This window comes from Alternaria infectoria (genome assembly GCF_024043175.1).
Source record: "Alternaria infectoria strain BMP 0036 chromosome Unknown scaffold_19, whole genome shotgun sequence".
NCBI lineage: Eukaryota > Fungi > Ascomycota > Dothideomycetes > Pleosporales > Pleosporaceae > Alternaria > Alternaria infectoria.
This window is the reverse complement of record NW_026250708.1, coordinates 212,727-226,004: the sequence shown is the minus strand read 5'-3', so window position 1 is coordinate 226,004 and position 13,278 is coordinate 212,727. Positions and strand designations below refer to the sequence as shown.

The 13,278-nt window shown below is 52.9% G+C and overlaps 5 protein-coding genes across 5 annotated transcripts; 4 read left to right on the top strand and 1 right to left on the bottom strand.

The window, feature by feature from the left end:
- Nucleotides 1-1,438: 1,438 nt before the first annotated feature.
- Nucleotides 1,439-2,658, top strand: J4E92_008832 (uncharacterized protein; the record flags this gene model as incomplete). The annotated part of the gene is made up of 4 exons (XM_051500183.1): nt 1,439-1,773; nt 1,830-2,113; nt 2,161-2,240; nt 2,296-2,658. 4 exons carry the CDS (start codon nt 1,439-1,441, stop codon nt 2,656-2,658), a joined length of 1,062 nt encoding a protein of 353 aa, XP_051349571.1.
- Nucleotides 2,659-7,397: 4,739 nt separating this feature from the next.
- Nucleotides 7,398-7,859, bottom strand: J4E92_008831 (uncharacterized protein; the record flags this gene model as incomplete). Its single annotated transcript, XM_051500182.1, has 2 exons — nt 7,398-7,719; nt 7,771-7,859. The coding sequence occupies 2 exons, from the start codon at nt 7,857-7,859 to the stop codon at nt 7,398-7,400; spliced, it is 411 nt and encodes a 136-aa protein (XP_051349570.1).
- A 640-nt stretch (nt 7,860-8,499) lies between these two features.
- On the top strand, nt 8,500-8,942 carry J4E92_008830 (uncharacterized protein; the record flags this gene model as incomplete). The annotated part of the gene is made up of 2 exons (XM_051500181.1): nt 8,500-8,550; nt 8,709-8,942. The coding sequence occupies 2 exons, from the start codon at nt 8,500-8,502 to the stop codon at nt 8,940-8,942; spliced, it is 285 nt and encodes a 94-aa protein (XP_051349569.1).
- A 416-nt stretch (nt 8,943-9,358) lies between these two features.
- J4E92_008829 (uncharacterized protein) lies at nt 9,359-10,072 on the top strand (the record flags this gene model as incomplete). Its single annotated transcript, XM_051500180.1, has 2 exons — nt 9,359-9,649; nt 9,710-10,072. The coding sequence occupies 2 exons, from the start codon at nt 9,359-9,361 to the stop codon at nt 10,070-10,072; spliced, it is 654 nt and encodes a 217-aa protein (XP_051349568.1).
- A 1,782-nt stretch (nt 10,073-11,854) lies between these two features.
- Nucleotides 11,855-12,715, top strand: J4E92_008828 (uncharacterized protein; the record flags this gene model as incomplete). The annotated part of the gene is made up of 1 exon (XM_051500179.1): nt 11,855-12,715. The coding sequence occupies one exon, from the start codon at nt 11,855-11,857 to the stop codon at nt 12,713-12,715; it is 861 nt and encodes a 286-aa protein (XP_051349567.1).
- Nucleotides 12,716-13,278: the final 563 nt, after the last annotated feature.

Genomic DNA, 13,278 nt, shown 5'->3' with positions numbered 1-13,278 from the left:
GTGGGTATTCGTATGAGGGGTTTTCAGGTACACGGCAGGGGCGACGAGTGTTGAAGCCGCGTCATGACTTTGGTCGACCCGTACGGACATGACTCCGCTGCGCAGCATATGTACAGCCATTGGGATATAGGTCGCACGATATACTGCTTTACTTAGAACTCGTCGGCGGGAACAACCCCATACAGGCTATGTATAGCACGCAAGTTGTCAGAGGTCAAAGCCATGCATGCCTGACACCGATTCTGCGAGCTCAGCACACGCAATCGCTTCATTATGCGAATGTAGGAGCTGCTGTCAGGAAGTAGCAGACACAACATTTGCAGCTGCTGAGGTCAAGATCAACATTCTCTCAGATATTTGGAACGCCGTTGTACGTTCGAATTTCCTGACACCTGCACTCCCGATGTACGTAGGTACCTAGGAATGCTCTTTTCACATGATAATATCGGAAGGAAACGGGTCCAGTTGTATTGAAGGGTTGATGCTAGTGGAATCCATCCCAAGGCAGTACGGTACAGTCTCCAAAAGCAGGTGCTTCAAGCTTGCAATAGGTAATGTAGTAATCTAATCTGTGTTGGATGTTTCGTGGATGATGGCGTGTTACGGAGTGACCTCGGAACGCGGGATCGGAACTGGCAGAGACGAGGGGGTCCGCTCACGTGTTGAATCCAAGCCTGGCTAGCTCCGACTCTGAGAGCAACACAGACGCCCCAGCTCTATCCTTCACTCTTCCACGGCATCTAATGCTTTACCAAGATTCCTCGGGGAATGCGATCCGATCATTTCTCGATGCATCTCGTGCCACAACCTCTAATGCTCGCACGAGACCTTAATCGTACGGTTTGTCAATTCAGATTAGGCGCAACGATCACGTCGCCTCATCTCTAGTAACGTTGTTGTCGCACACTAGATCTCAGACCTGCTTCACCTGCAGTACAGACGCGCTACCGATGGTGGTAAACACATTCCGAGGTTGGCTACCAACTACCTCCGCTTCATCTATTTCGTGTCTTTCTCAATGTGCCGCATTCCGTTATGGTCGGAATATGGTCGGCATGAAGTAGAAAGAGTTGGATCACTGCGATGTGGGCAGCCTTTGTGTCACATCCGGAAAATTGTAGTCGTTCCAAAACTAGCCCCTGTTTATCTATTCTCTACCTCGAGAGCATGAAAAGTACAACGCAGAGGACTTAGTACAGTCACACTCACGTCGCCGTTCTAAGGGATGTGCTCGCATTCTTCGGGTGTAGATACGTCATCGTACAATTCTACTCTTCATCCGACGACTACTAGCTCGCAGTCGAGTGTTTGCTCACCTGCACGTACCACAATTGCGCGAGGTGGAGTTTTCTTGGCCTCCAGGCTGCGACTTAGTCTTCTCCTGACCGCGTTATAAGTACTTCCACCTCTGCCCACAACGAGTTGGCTATCCGCGAAAATGTTTCTTTTCTTCCTTCTACAGCTCGTCGCCCTTGCGGTCGCAGTCGCTATCAACGAACCAGTCCCCAACTATGGTCCCTTCTGCGGCACTCCCTCGCCCGTGTTCGAAAATGGTACCAAAGTAACTGATTGGGCAGAGTACTTCGAGGAGCTTGAGACGATGTCTGGTCAGAACGGTCAAGGTGCTACCGACGCCTGGGGCTCGAGCCCTGGACCAATCCGTTGGCCACGCGACTCAACCAACAACGTCGTTATCCCATACTGCTTCACACAGGAGTGGGATCGCCACAATATCCGTCACATCACTGAGAGTGGTATGGCGAAGTGGGTTGAGTAAGCAAGAGCACATCTATAATGAGATGTGACGAGTGTCTAACTGACCGCTCTAGGTATCTTGGCGGCGCTGCGGGTAAAGACTCCGGCCACGCTATCAGCTTCAAAGAGCGCTTGACCAGCGATGGAAAGCCAATGTACTGTGCACCCGTCAAGAAGTACCGAGATGGTTGGAACGCAGGTATACCTCATGACACTGTGGCCATCGAGTTTACCGACGGCGCTGGCTGGGGCGCCGCTGTGGGCTTGACGCAAAACGGAAAGCCCTGGCAGAATCTGGTTCGCCTCGCCGATGGATTCACGCTCGGTGGTGTTCTACACGAGCTTGGCCACGTGCTGGGTAAGACATCACCAGCAACCGCTGACGTCGATACTAACAATCACCAGGTATGGCGCATGAACACAACCGCAACGACCGCGAAAAATACATCAAAGTACAATACAAACAGCTTGCCGACTGGGAAGACGTACGTGACTGCCACTATCACTGACACATACTGCATATTAACATCACCAATACAGTGCTGGCACCGCGCCCGTCAAGCGGAAGGCGACCGCATCACCGAAGACGGCCTCTGCCTGTCCATGTACCGCGCTCTAAAGTACCAATGCACCTGCGTCGCCTTCATCAAGAACTTTGTCGAGCCCGGCTGGCCAATCCAAGCTGCCTCTGGCTACGACCTCGCGAGCGTCATGCACTATCCTAGCCGTAACGGCTATGCAAAGCCAGATTGCAATGACAATGGTGTAGACTGTCCCATCCAGGCCTACCTCGATTGGAATGATCATGGTGAGGGACTTGGGTTGCTGGAACGCGCTACGAAGCCGAGCGAGATGGATATCATCTGGGTTAAGCAGAACTACCCTTGGAATGTGGATGCTTGAGTGTTGGGTGTACAACTGTTTACCCTTCGACGCGTTTAGAGGTTGATAGGATGGTGCAAGATGGCTAGACTGATCGTCGCATCGACACCTCTTGATGGGTGTTTAAACTGGTACATCGGATAGGAAGCAATACATTACCGATCATTAAAACGCAACATGCAAAAGGGCTACAGAGCAAGACTACAGCGTCCTTATCAGAATATCGAACGGCCGTTTCTTCGTCCGTGAATGGGGCGTGCACATGAGCGAACTGTCGCTCGTTAAAGTGCTTCAGTCAGCTTGCAGAGCCGCATCGAGGCTGTGCACCCGCCAACCCTCAACAGGACGTCCGCAGTCTGCAGCAACCGTTCACTCGGATCTCTTTCGTGTCGCAAGGATATCAGTGGCTTGCGTAGCCACATGAAACAGTTTTTCACTTCGTTTGTGTTTCAAGATCTGTCCGGTGCTCTGTCGCGCTGACCGGTGGGCATGCAGCAACCTTTTTTGAAGACAAGGATTGTTGCATATATGGAGTGCAGAAGGCATGCGTTCGGGCTGATAGACATCCAGCGAATGAGAAGGAGGAACGTGCGAACGATGCAGCGGTCGAGTGGATTTGTCGGTGTTCCTGGAGTTGTCTTGGGTGAACGGTCAGCAGGGACTGTGGGATGCATAGTATTACACATCAAAGCCTGCGACGGATAGGCTTTGACCATCGTACATGCGCTGAATAAACACGGAGCGAATGAAAGCGAGAAACGTGCAAGAAATGGAGGGTGCTGCATACCTTGGTTTTGTCTAGGACCAGAGCTTCCTCGCACCTGCTGCCGCCTGGACCATGGCCGCATCGCGATTCGGACACCGGACATATGACGACCCAGGGTTGATATTGCCGTATATGCGACAACTTTGCGATGATACAACAGACCCTCCTACGTCACTGGCGCTTGAAGCGCTTTGTTATACTTGCCCTGGGTCAGTGATGAAGGAGCCGACTCGGCCGAGGCGTTGTTCGCGAAAAGGCTGACCGCAGTGCATTCGGTAGCTCAAATATGGTACAGCGATCTGCAGCTTTGTACCACGTCGATAACGCAGGACGTAGGACGCAGGTGGATGGTCGCACTTTCTCAATTTGTAATGCAGGGAAAGTGGAAGACTTGGTCAGATCTTGCTGAGAAATTCTCCCACAAGCCGTGCGACTATACACGCAGCCGATCGACGGTCACATGTCTCAGTTCATACCAATGGAGGTGGTTACCGTTCCAACTCGCTTGATAAGCGATTGGAAGGATTGGGCATACTCCCGTGCGCATTGCCCAAGCGTCGACATGAATGACAAACCCTCGTCATACCATCGCATATTACTGGCACGCTGAAGGTCGGAAAAGTTTCGGTCGAGTAGCATTACCAAAGTTGAAGGCATTTGCATGCCGTAACACGACGCGTACCCAGCCGTTGGCTTTTGGGGGCCGCATGCGAATGCGACAGCGTGAAGTCACGTCGTGCGCACCTGGCCCGTGTTATCGAATAGGCTTTTTGACATCCCAAGAGTTCCCCCGGTTAGGCCTGGGCCCACTGCTACTCCAGGAACGCTGTGGCACATCTTACACCGATCAGCAAACTCTGTTCCTCTTATGGTCTGGCTTGTGGCTAGTGCGGTGAGCCTTACAGCCTGCGCTACTCGCGCCCAGCATCTACGTATACCTCGTTCGATGAGACAGAATGGCATTTCATCCGCCGATCGGGACGACTGCCTTCTGTCTTGGAAATCGTGCGTGCAGATTGCATACGATGACCAAGAAAGACCCAGAAGCTGCAGAATGATGAGGTTACACGGTCAAAGTACGAGAAAAAAGAAAGTATGAGCATGGATTGCTTGAGCAAGTGGCCCCTGCTGTCAGTCAGCCATCCCTGGGCGTTGCTTGTCCCTACTGAGGTGTGTATGTACTGTCAAATTCACTCACCACGCTTGGCGCGCTTGCGTGTACCCAACTCCTGGCTTGAAGTCGCGCAAAGCGAGATAGTAAGACGCCGTGATAGCAATGGGGGCGGATGAAGCAGACTTCGTTGGCCGGCCCTGACTAGTGACGCTGTCAGACGCACGCTGAGAGCCTCGAGTCGCTGGCCCAGCGGCAAGCGCGGGGCTGGAGCTCTCCCCCAGGGCCCACGCGTTCTTTGCTCGATGACCCGTTAACGTACGTGCTATGCACATCAAAGGAGTTCCAAGGTTGCGACGCGCAGCAGCCGACAATGTCAAGATTCAGCCCCCCGATCTCGTGCGTTTCTCCTGCAGCGCCCGGCCGGTGAAGTTTTGAAACGGGCTGCCAGACGGTCGCAACACGCGGCTCGGCAACATCACCACGCCCGACCCTCGCCCACACCTATCAGGAGTCGCAACCCTCTCGCTTCTGCCGAACTGCCCACTCCCCGTGCAGGGCTCACAGCCGTCGCAGCTGAGATGAGTTCCCCTTTGTAGCAATTATGACGCTTTTGCCGGTGGTTAGCTTGGCGAACCTACCCCAGGACGACGTCTTGGCTCTTGTTAGCTGCTCGATCGGGAAAGGGCATATGCCTTGGTCGTGAGGCTTCAACGTGGTCGTGAAGACGGCCGCTGTGGCAGTCATAAGTGTGCCATGGACGCGTATGCGCAATACACTCTTGCTCATTTCTGCGGATATACTGACTTGCTCACTTGCCAACTTCGTTCTCACCTTGCACACCAATACTATATAGTCGCCTTGTACATCGAATCCTCTCTCGACAGCTATTTCACCTTGGTACTCTATCCCAAGAAGAGACTACATAAACTCGAACACTCAACACATTCTCACACAGACATCGTTCATCCATCCACCTCACTACACTCGACTACCGCCCAACTTCCAAAAATTGACGCCCAACCACATCCAAACTCCATCCAAGATACCCGCCACCGTGGACCATGTCTCGCAACAGTAAGTCAGCTTACCGTCCCGTCCACATCTCCGACATCTTTCCTTCTCCGACACCAGCGAGCTGCGCCTCGGCTCAGCCCACCATACCCCATACGGCCTAGCGTACCGACACATCCGCACCTTCCCCTGATGCATTTCCCAACTTTCTCGATCTCTCAGCTGACCCACCTGTTCCCAGCCTATCCCTACGCCGTCAAGCTCCCGTTCCGGCGCTCACTCGCCTGCATCGGCATCCCGAGTCATCGCGACGCGTTTGCCGTTTACTTCCACTGGGTGCGACAGCGTTATTATCGCGCGCAAGATGTCATGGGCGATGAGCTGGCCTCGTCTGTGAGATCAGTGGTTGGTTCATGCGATGCATCGCGCATGGATGACTACGATCTTGCGGAGCCTCGGTCGAGGGTTCAGAGCGATACTGAGAGGTTCAGGGTCGACCTCCTGAATATCGGCGCGGGCTTTGAGGGCGAGGCCGTTGCGCTGGCATATCCTGGTGAAATTGACGTGAGGGGCTGAGGGGCACAGCTCTGGAGGCTTGGGAAGCAAAGTGAGGGGCACGACGGGCGCAATGGGCAGGCACATGGGCATAGCGAACCGGCGTTTTAGAAGCGCTTATACTGGCAGCGATGAGTCTTTGCATTTGGATCACGGGTCACGATTTTGGCCATTTGTATAACATTTTGACAAATCTTGGATGGATAGATAAAGGATGACATGTACAGCCTCTTTGTAGTGAGCGTATTGGGTTACAAGCATTTCTCAGATTGTACATTTGCATGATCATACCCAGCCATGCTGTTCCCCATCTAGTAGAACAGCTCCTGAAGTTGATCTGACCTAACGTACGCGATGGTCAGATCCTGTGGTATCATCATCTGTCGCCGCCCCGATCGACCTGGCTCGGGATTCCACCCAACCTGGCAACTCGGTGTTGTGCAGACTTGGGCCCTTGCTATGCATCGACTGGCGACGTGTGATTGCGTGCAGAGCTCTGGTCGGTCGGTGACGGGCTTTCGTTCCGGTGCCAACCCACATATCAAACACTTCAGCTTGATTATGCGGCCAACATGAACGACGGCAGTGTTGATGAGGGTGTTTTTTGACTTAGACACTATCGGCTGTACCACCCAGCTACCCTGTGGGCTTCCCTGACTGGGACGCGCTGAGTTCGTTGTGGTTGGTTGTCTTGCGTTAGCGGCTTCTGATGGGCGGTAGAAGTAGGTGTTGGAGGTTTCCGCGACCATGGTGGGTCGGGAGAGAATTTTGCCGCTTGGGAAGGCATCGTCTGACTGTGCTGCCTGGATAATAGCTTGGTTGTTCGGGCCGTAGTTGTCTAAAGGCACGTTTTTGTCGTATGTTACTGTTTGTTGGTATCGTAGCGTCTTTTGGGTTAGCCTTTTCTTGAGCGCCTCTACCTTGTATGCTCTCTTTGTTTGTTCTATTTCTGTGGCGGTCACGAGAGCTAGGGATGGAGGGGGCTGAGAGATTGTCGACTTGCTCTGGGTTGGGCTTCTTCCGCTCTTCTCATGCGTTCTCGCTGCTCGGGCTTCGAAGTACCCTGCTTTGGTGTTGACGCCGCTCAATGCCGCAGCAATGTTCAAAGCTGCGTCGTACTGTCGACCGACTGCCGTGGTTCGGTTCCTTAGTAGATATTCCGGGTGCCAGGCGTACACGACGACGAACAGAATCTTTTGGGCGTTGTTGCGCACTATGCTCTCCACCAGCCCAGGTGTCCTTTACGTTATCTGCCCGGGTGACGTCTTGCACTAACATAACTTAGTTATCCTCGTCTACCTATACGTCTAAATGCTAGGTCGTGCTCGCGACGTCGATGATGGCTCCTGCCTCGTTGGCCATTGTGTTGTCACTGGCGGCTGCCCGCGTGCTGTCGACGCCTGCATGCTGAAGTGGCATAGTCGTTGATGCTCGATCCCAGGCGAAGGCTGACTCGCTGGTCTTGCTCGCGTCGTCGATGATGGCTGCTGCCTCGTTGGCCATGGTGTTTTCACTGGCGGCTGCCCGCTTGCCGTCGACGCCTGCATCCTCAAGTGGCAGAGTCTGTGATGATCGACCCCAGGCAAAGGCTGCTTGCTTTGTTGGCCTCGTGTCCTTGGCTTTTGGTGCTCGCTTCCTACTGATAGTTAGCGGTTATCGGTAACGATCATAGGAAAGCGCATCTCACCTTTTTGGCTGTGGGTCTTCTGCCAGCCGTACACCTTGTCCACTGAAAGACAGTGTAGCCTGTCTCTTACGGTCGCTGGCGGTCGACATACCTCGGCGCTCGAATCGAGACTTACTCGTGGACTGTAGGACGAAGATGCGAAGGATGAAGCTTGAGCACGACCACACTTACCGTTAGGCTGTTGATGTGACGCCATCTCTCTAGCAAGCAGGCGCGTTGGGGGCGTATCCTGTTGGAGCAGAACGCGACTTCCCTTACTTGGGCGGGCACAGAGTGCAGCAGGCGCGCACCCCATGCTTGTTGGACAGCCCACCAGCTCTCTCACGATCCTTCCGTAGTGAGTTCGAACGACACGCCAAGTCGCGAAACTTATAGTAGTGTTGCGTATAGCAGCAGAAGACTGGCATGTGACCGCTCCCGAGGTACAGAAGTGAATGATGCGGGCGTTGAGGTTTGTGGAGACCTGGGGACAACAAGAGAAGCTGTCACGACGCCAGGGTGGACATATCACCTAGGCCTTAGCGCGACCCACATTTGTATGAGCGTTGGGCACATCACCTCAATTATCAACTTCCCCACATCATCCACACACCGACAGTGTATTTCGCTGTTTTTTCCTTGCACGTCGATCAGAGTCACGAACACCCTGGACACCACATAGGGTACGACTTCTCCACCTCTCGATCGGCCGAACCGAACTACATCATCACTGCTTTCGAAAACGGCGAAATGAGCGGTAACGTCGCTGGAAATTCTGAAGCAGGTCGCCCGCGCAAAGAGGTTCGTACACCCGCTCAAGAAGCGAATGCTGCACGATATCAACATTAACGTTGGGCTAACACCGAACGCAGCTAACTATATTGGAGCTTGTGGAGACTACGAGCAAGTCCAGCGACACAACCACCGATACAATTCAAAAGATTAATCGGAAACTCTAGATTGTGAAAGGAGCCCTCGAGCAATTACAGAGCACCGTACTGAGCGCACGAGACCTGGCTTCGGACGCAAATGAGCAGCTAGCAGTATTGCTGACTTCGAAAGACGAAGCCGACCGAGTCAAGTGTGGACAGGAGATGGCCGACCTACTGTCTTGCTGCATCGATGATGTGATTGAGGCCTTCAAGACGTTGAGGCTCCTGGTGAAGGAACTGGGTAACCGCCGTGGTCGGTAGGTCTGCTAAAAGGCATCTGACCTGGGACATCACTGATTACGCTGTGCTGCTTTAGATCATGGACTTTTCTGTGAATTTGAAAGCGCCAGGAGTATCAGTCCGTAGATAATGATGAAGATCAAATTCTCCTTCTGACTCATTCGACTGAATGCATCGATATGTGATCAGCACGACAACCCCATTGTAGTCCCCTTCTTCAAATATATCATTCATCATCATCTGCGTCGCTGGCACTGTTTGTTGTACATCGGCCTATGTCGCTGATTTCTGGGACTCTTCCTCCGCTCCGACATTTCGTCGTGATGGTACGTATACGTCTGGCATCGAGGGAACGCTAAAGTAGAAGTTTCTGCCTTCACCTGCCTTCATACACTCCCAACGCCCTGGAACTTCCCTCCGCCAATTCGGACGTTCTAATGAACCTACCACCGATTGGATCTCCCAATTCGCAACAGTCGGACATGTACAACGACGCTGGATTACAGAAACCCCTCGCCGACGATGTGGCATCACTGCTGAGCGACCGACAAGCCGCGCTACGCTCGAGGGTACAGAACAAACAGCGGTTGCTTGCGCGACTCATGAAAGAACAAGCCGCCAAAGAAGCCGCTGCGGTGACCGAAGCGGACCTGGCTTTTCTGGGTACATACAGGTTTGAGACGTACAGGAAGAGAACGCCCGCGGAGCAGGAAAAGGCTTATATGGACGTAAGTAACGCAGTTAATGAACGAGTTGTTCGCAAACAGTCGCTAACAAAAACCTTTTAGAACCGATTCTATGCATGGACCGACACGATCAAGGCAGATTATGAAGCTGCGTGGAAAACTCTGTGCCCACCGGATTCCGATGAACACCCAGAAGTCGCGGTCTTGAGCATCGCGAAGAAGCTGAACGACACTTACAGAGGACTGCCTGGTTGGGTTTCTATTCCTACGGACGCCGATGCTATGGTGGAGAGTCTCGATGAGCGACAGACAGAGACTGTTGAACAACAGGCAGCGTCCGTACAAACAGCACCCGTTGAACGACAGGCAGAGCCGATTGAACGACCGACAAAGCCAATCAAACGAAAGGCAGAGCAGGTCGATCGAAAGACGAAGCGGGATGATCGAAAAGGAAGAGCGGGTTGATCAAACGAAAGAGGAGTTCGATCAGAAGGCGAAGCGGGTTGATCGGAAGAAAGACCAGGCTAGGTACAAGCCAGCGCCGTTCTTCAATGCTGATGTCTCCCAGTCGAAGCCCAGGGGCAAAAGGCACTCCGGCCCCAGGCAAGGCACTTGAGCGACATGCCAGCAGAAGAACGGAGGTTTCCACATCTTAAAAACTACCTTCTTTGACATGGAAACTGCTGCGCTGGTAATTCAATAGGCGCGAGCTCGGTCGGTCGATGGCGGAGGATGAAAAGTTTACCGGCGAGTTTTTCATTTTTTTAATATTCTTGGAGTTAGCCAAAAGTTATGCCTCTCTTAGTTCGTGCTGCTTTACAGATACTGAGTCCTTCCAATCAACTATCAGTTTTGCAAATGCCCATACTTCAGATTACGAGAATTGGCTACAACTGATGGCACAGTGTTCTTCGCCAGGCGAATACAGGCCATGTTATCCTCTTCCCTACGTTCCAACCCCAGTGCCAGCTGTATACAACGGGCTGTCATGAGTACGTCCAACAAGGCGGCGACTGTTAAGTACCTCCTAGGTGCCGTTTTGTTGCCCTTTGAGTGGACTATTGCGGCGTTGTCGACGACACTTCGGAGAGAATCACGAACGCTAGCTGCTAGGTCTCTGAGACACATGTCTACGCACCTCACATAAGTCTCAGTGCGACTCATCTCGGTGTCTAGGTCACAGCCAAACCCTTGTTCCTAACTCTAGACAACATGTCGGGCAACGCACACAACTCTACCTCTATAAACTGGCAAGTAGCTTGTCAGAAACGGAGCAATCAGCGACATATCAATCAGCGCCTAAGACGAACGACCGCTTCTCAACGTAGCCCAGTCCTCCAACACACCTGCACCAATGTCCACACCAATCACCCTGCCTATAAGACCAAAAAACACATCAAAAGCCCTCCCACCATTAACCCTTTCCACCCTCCGCCAACACTTCCCCTCCCTCCCACCATGGGCCGTCTCCGCCTTCTCCGAGATCTACAACGCAGTCCAAATCTTCAAGAACCCCCAACTCGCCGCAATAATCCCGCAACGCCAACTCTCACCCGAAGCCCGCGCGTTGCTCAACATCGCTATCCTGCCTATGCCGGGCTACAAATACGGCCACGACAAAGGACCAATGCTGGATTGCAGCGTAAGTATACGGGAACTGTTTGAGAATGAGCAGAGCTATGAGGGTGGGAAGGAGCGGGTTATTTTGGTGAGGTTGGGGAGGGAGTGTGAGAAGTTGTGGGCGGGGAAATGGGATGAGGGTGGGATGGACGGATGGATGGGAGATGTTGTCTTGAATCGATAGTTTGGGATGGTGTATCGGCTAGCATCCGTCGCTTTCATGAATGATGCAATAGATGGCGATGCAAGAATAATATGCACATGTATCGCTTGCCGCTGCTTCACATTCGAGTGCACGTTCTCTCGAGGTTGTGCGAGAGTTACTGGGATATAAGCAATTAAGAAGTTATAGATCCGAGAAGAAGAGGTAATTGCCAAAGTCGGATCTTCCAGAAGATTTAAGCTCGATCTGATAAGATCAGCGTATATAAGTGACTGATTACTCACGCGACGAGCAGTGGGCAGGAGCTACCCCTCCTGCATCCCTGTCGCTTCCCGAAGTCATCCCTCTTCCGGACAAGCCTGGGCGCAATAACTCCACGTCCACGAACACTTGGTGCTGAGCATTTCAGGTGAATAACAGTGGGAGGTGTCGACTACGATAAGTTCAGCAATACAACTGCCGCAATGGCCACGTCACAGCAAAGCCTAGACCACCTAATCCTCTTCGTCCCCGCCAACCCAACAACGCAACTGCCCGAAGTCCCTCCATTCTTCTCGGACAACTTCACACTCACCCCAGGAGGCTTCCATGCTGACGGCGCGACATCGAACGTCTTGATTCTTCTCGCAGATGGGTGCTACATCGAACTCATCTCCTTCGTCAATCCTTCCCTCGCGCCTGAGCATTGGTGGGGCCCCGACGCCAACTTCGTAGGCTGGAAAGACTGGTGTCTGACCAACTCGCTTTCGCCCGAGAAGAACTACGAGGCGGTGATAGAGAGTCACTCAAAGCCGATCAAGGGTGGGAGAAAGAGGGCCGATGGAGTCGATGTAGCCTGGGCTGTCACATTTCCCAAGGGAGAGAAGGGTGGACAGAGTGTTAGGGGCAAGGTACCATTCTTCTGCCACGATATCACTCCTCGGGGTGTCCGCGTTCCAATCGACGATTCGAAGACGACTCATTCATGCGGCGCGATTGGGGTCAGCCGACTTACTATCGTCGTGCGCGACCAGGCCCTGCTAGAGGAGACTAGAAAAATCTACGACGCCGTCATCGGTAGTGCTGGTGAAAAGGTTGATGGAGGGTATGAATTCAAGCTCAGGCGCGTGCATGAAGTGGAGACTCGTGACACCGGTGCAAAGATTATACTGCGCTTGCCAAAGAACGAGGAGGAGCAGGAACACGTTAAAGAAAGGGGATTTTGGTATGGAGACGTAGTCCTGGTAACAGACGCGAAAGCCGGAAAGTTTGGAGGCTCCGCGGAGAGGCTGGATAGTGGAGAAAGAGGTGGCGGGGTTGGCGGGGTGTGGCTCGAGCATGCCTGAGCGGACGGCGGTGGATATAAGAGTGGATTATCAAGGGACCAGTGGGACCGAGATTGAGGCTGAACTATAATCAGTCGTGTTTCGTATTTCTTGCTTGCGAAAGTACATGTGCCGGGTGGCCTTCGGAACACGACCCTTGGTCTGGGTGGCGACCTGTGCTATAGCAAGGGATGCACCTGCAGGCCGGCGAAATGAAACCATGCTTGCACACACCCGTGGTACTACTGTGCTGCGTTGGCACAAAGCGCAGATCGAAGTGGTTATATCGCGCAGAAGCGCCATGGGCTTGTTCCTAGCCATGCAAGACTATATTCGCATTCGTAGTCGAGAGGATTTATGGATGTGTAAAGCTAAAGGTTGCATGTGCCTTAGTGGCGCTAGGCCGCAACCGGGCAACCGAGGGACAACCCAAATTTGGCAGCTGCGATGATTGGCGGGTGCAGTCCGGTGGTTTGAGATGACTAGATCCACAAAAGATCGGGTTTTATCCTTAGGTAGAAGATGGTGATGCGCGTGTTTGTTCAAGACATGGCTTACTAACAAGGTGCAGTCTAGGAGATACA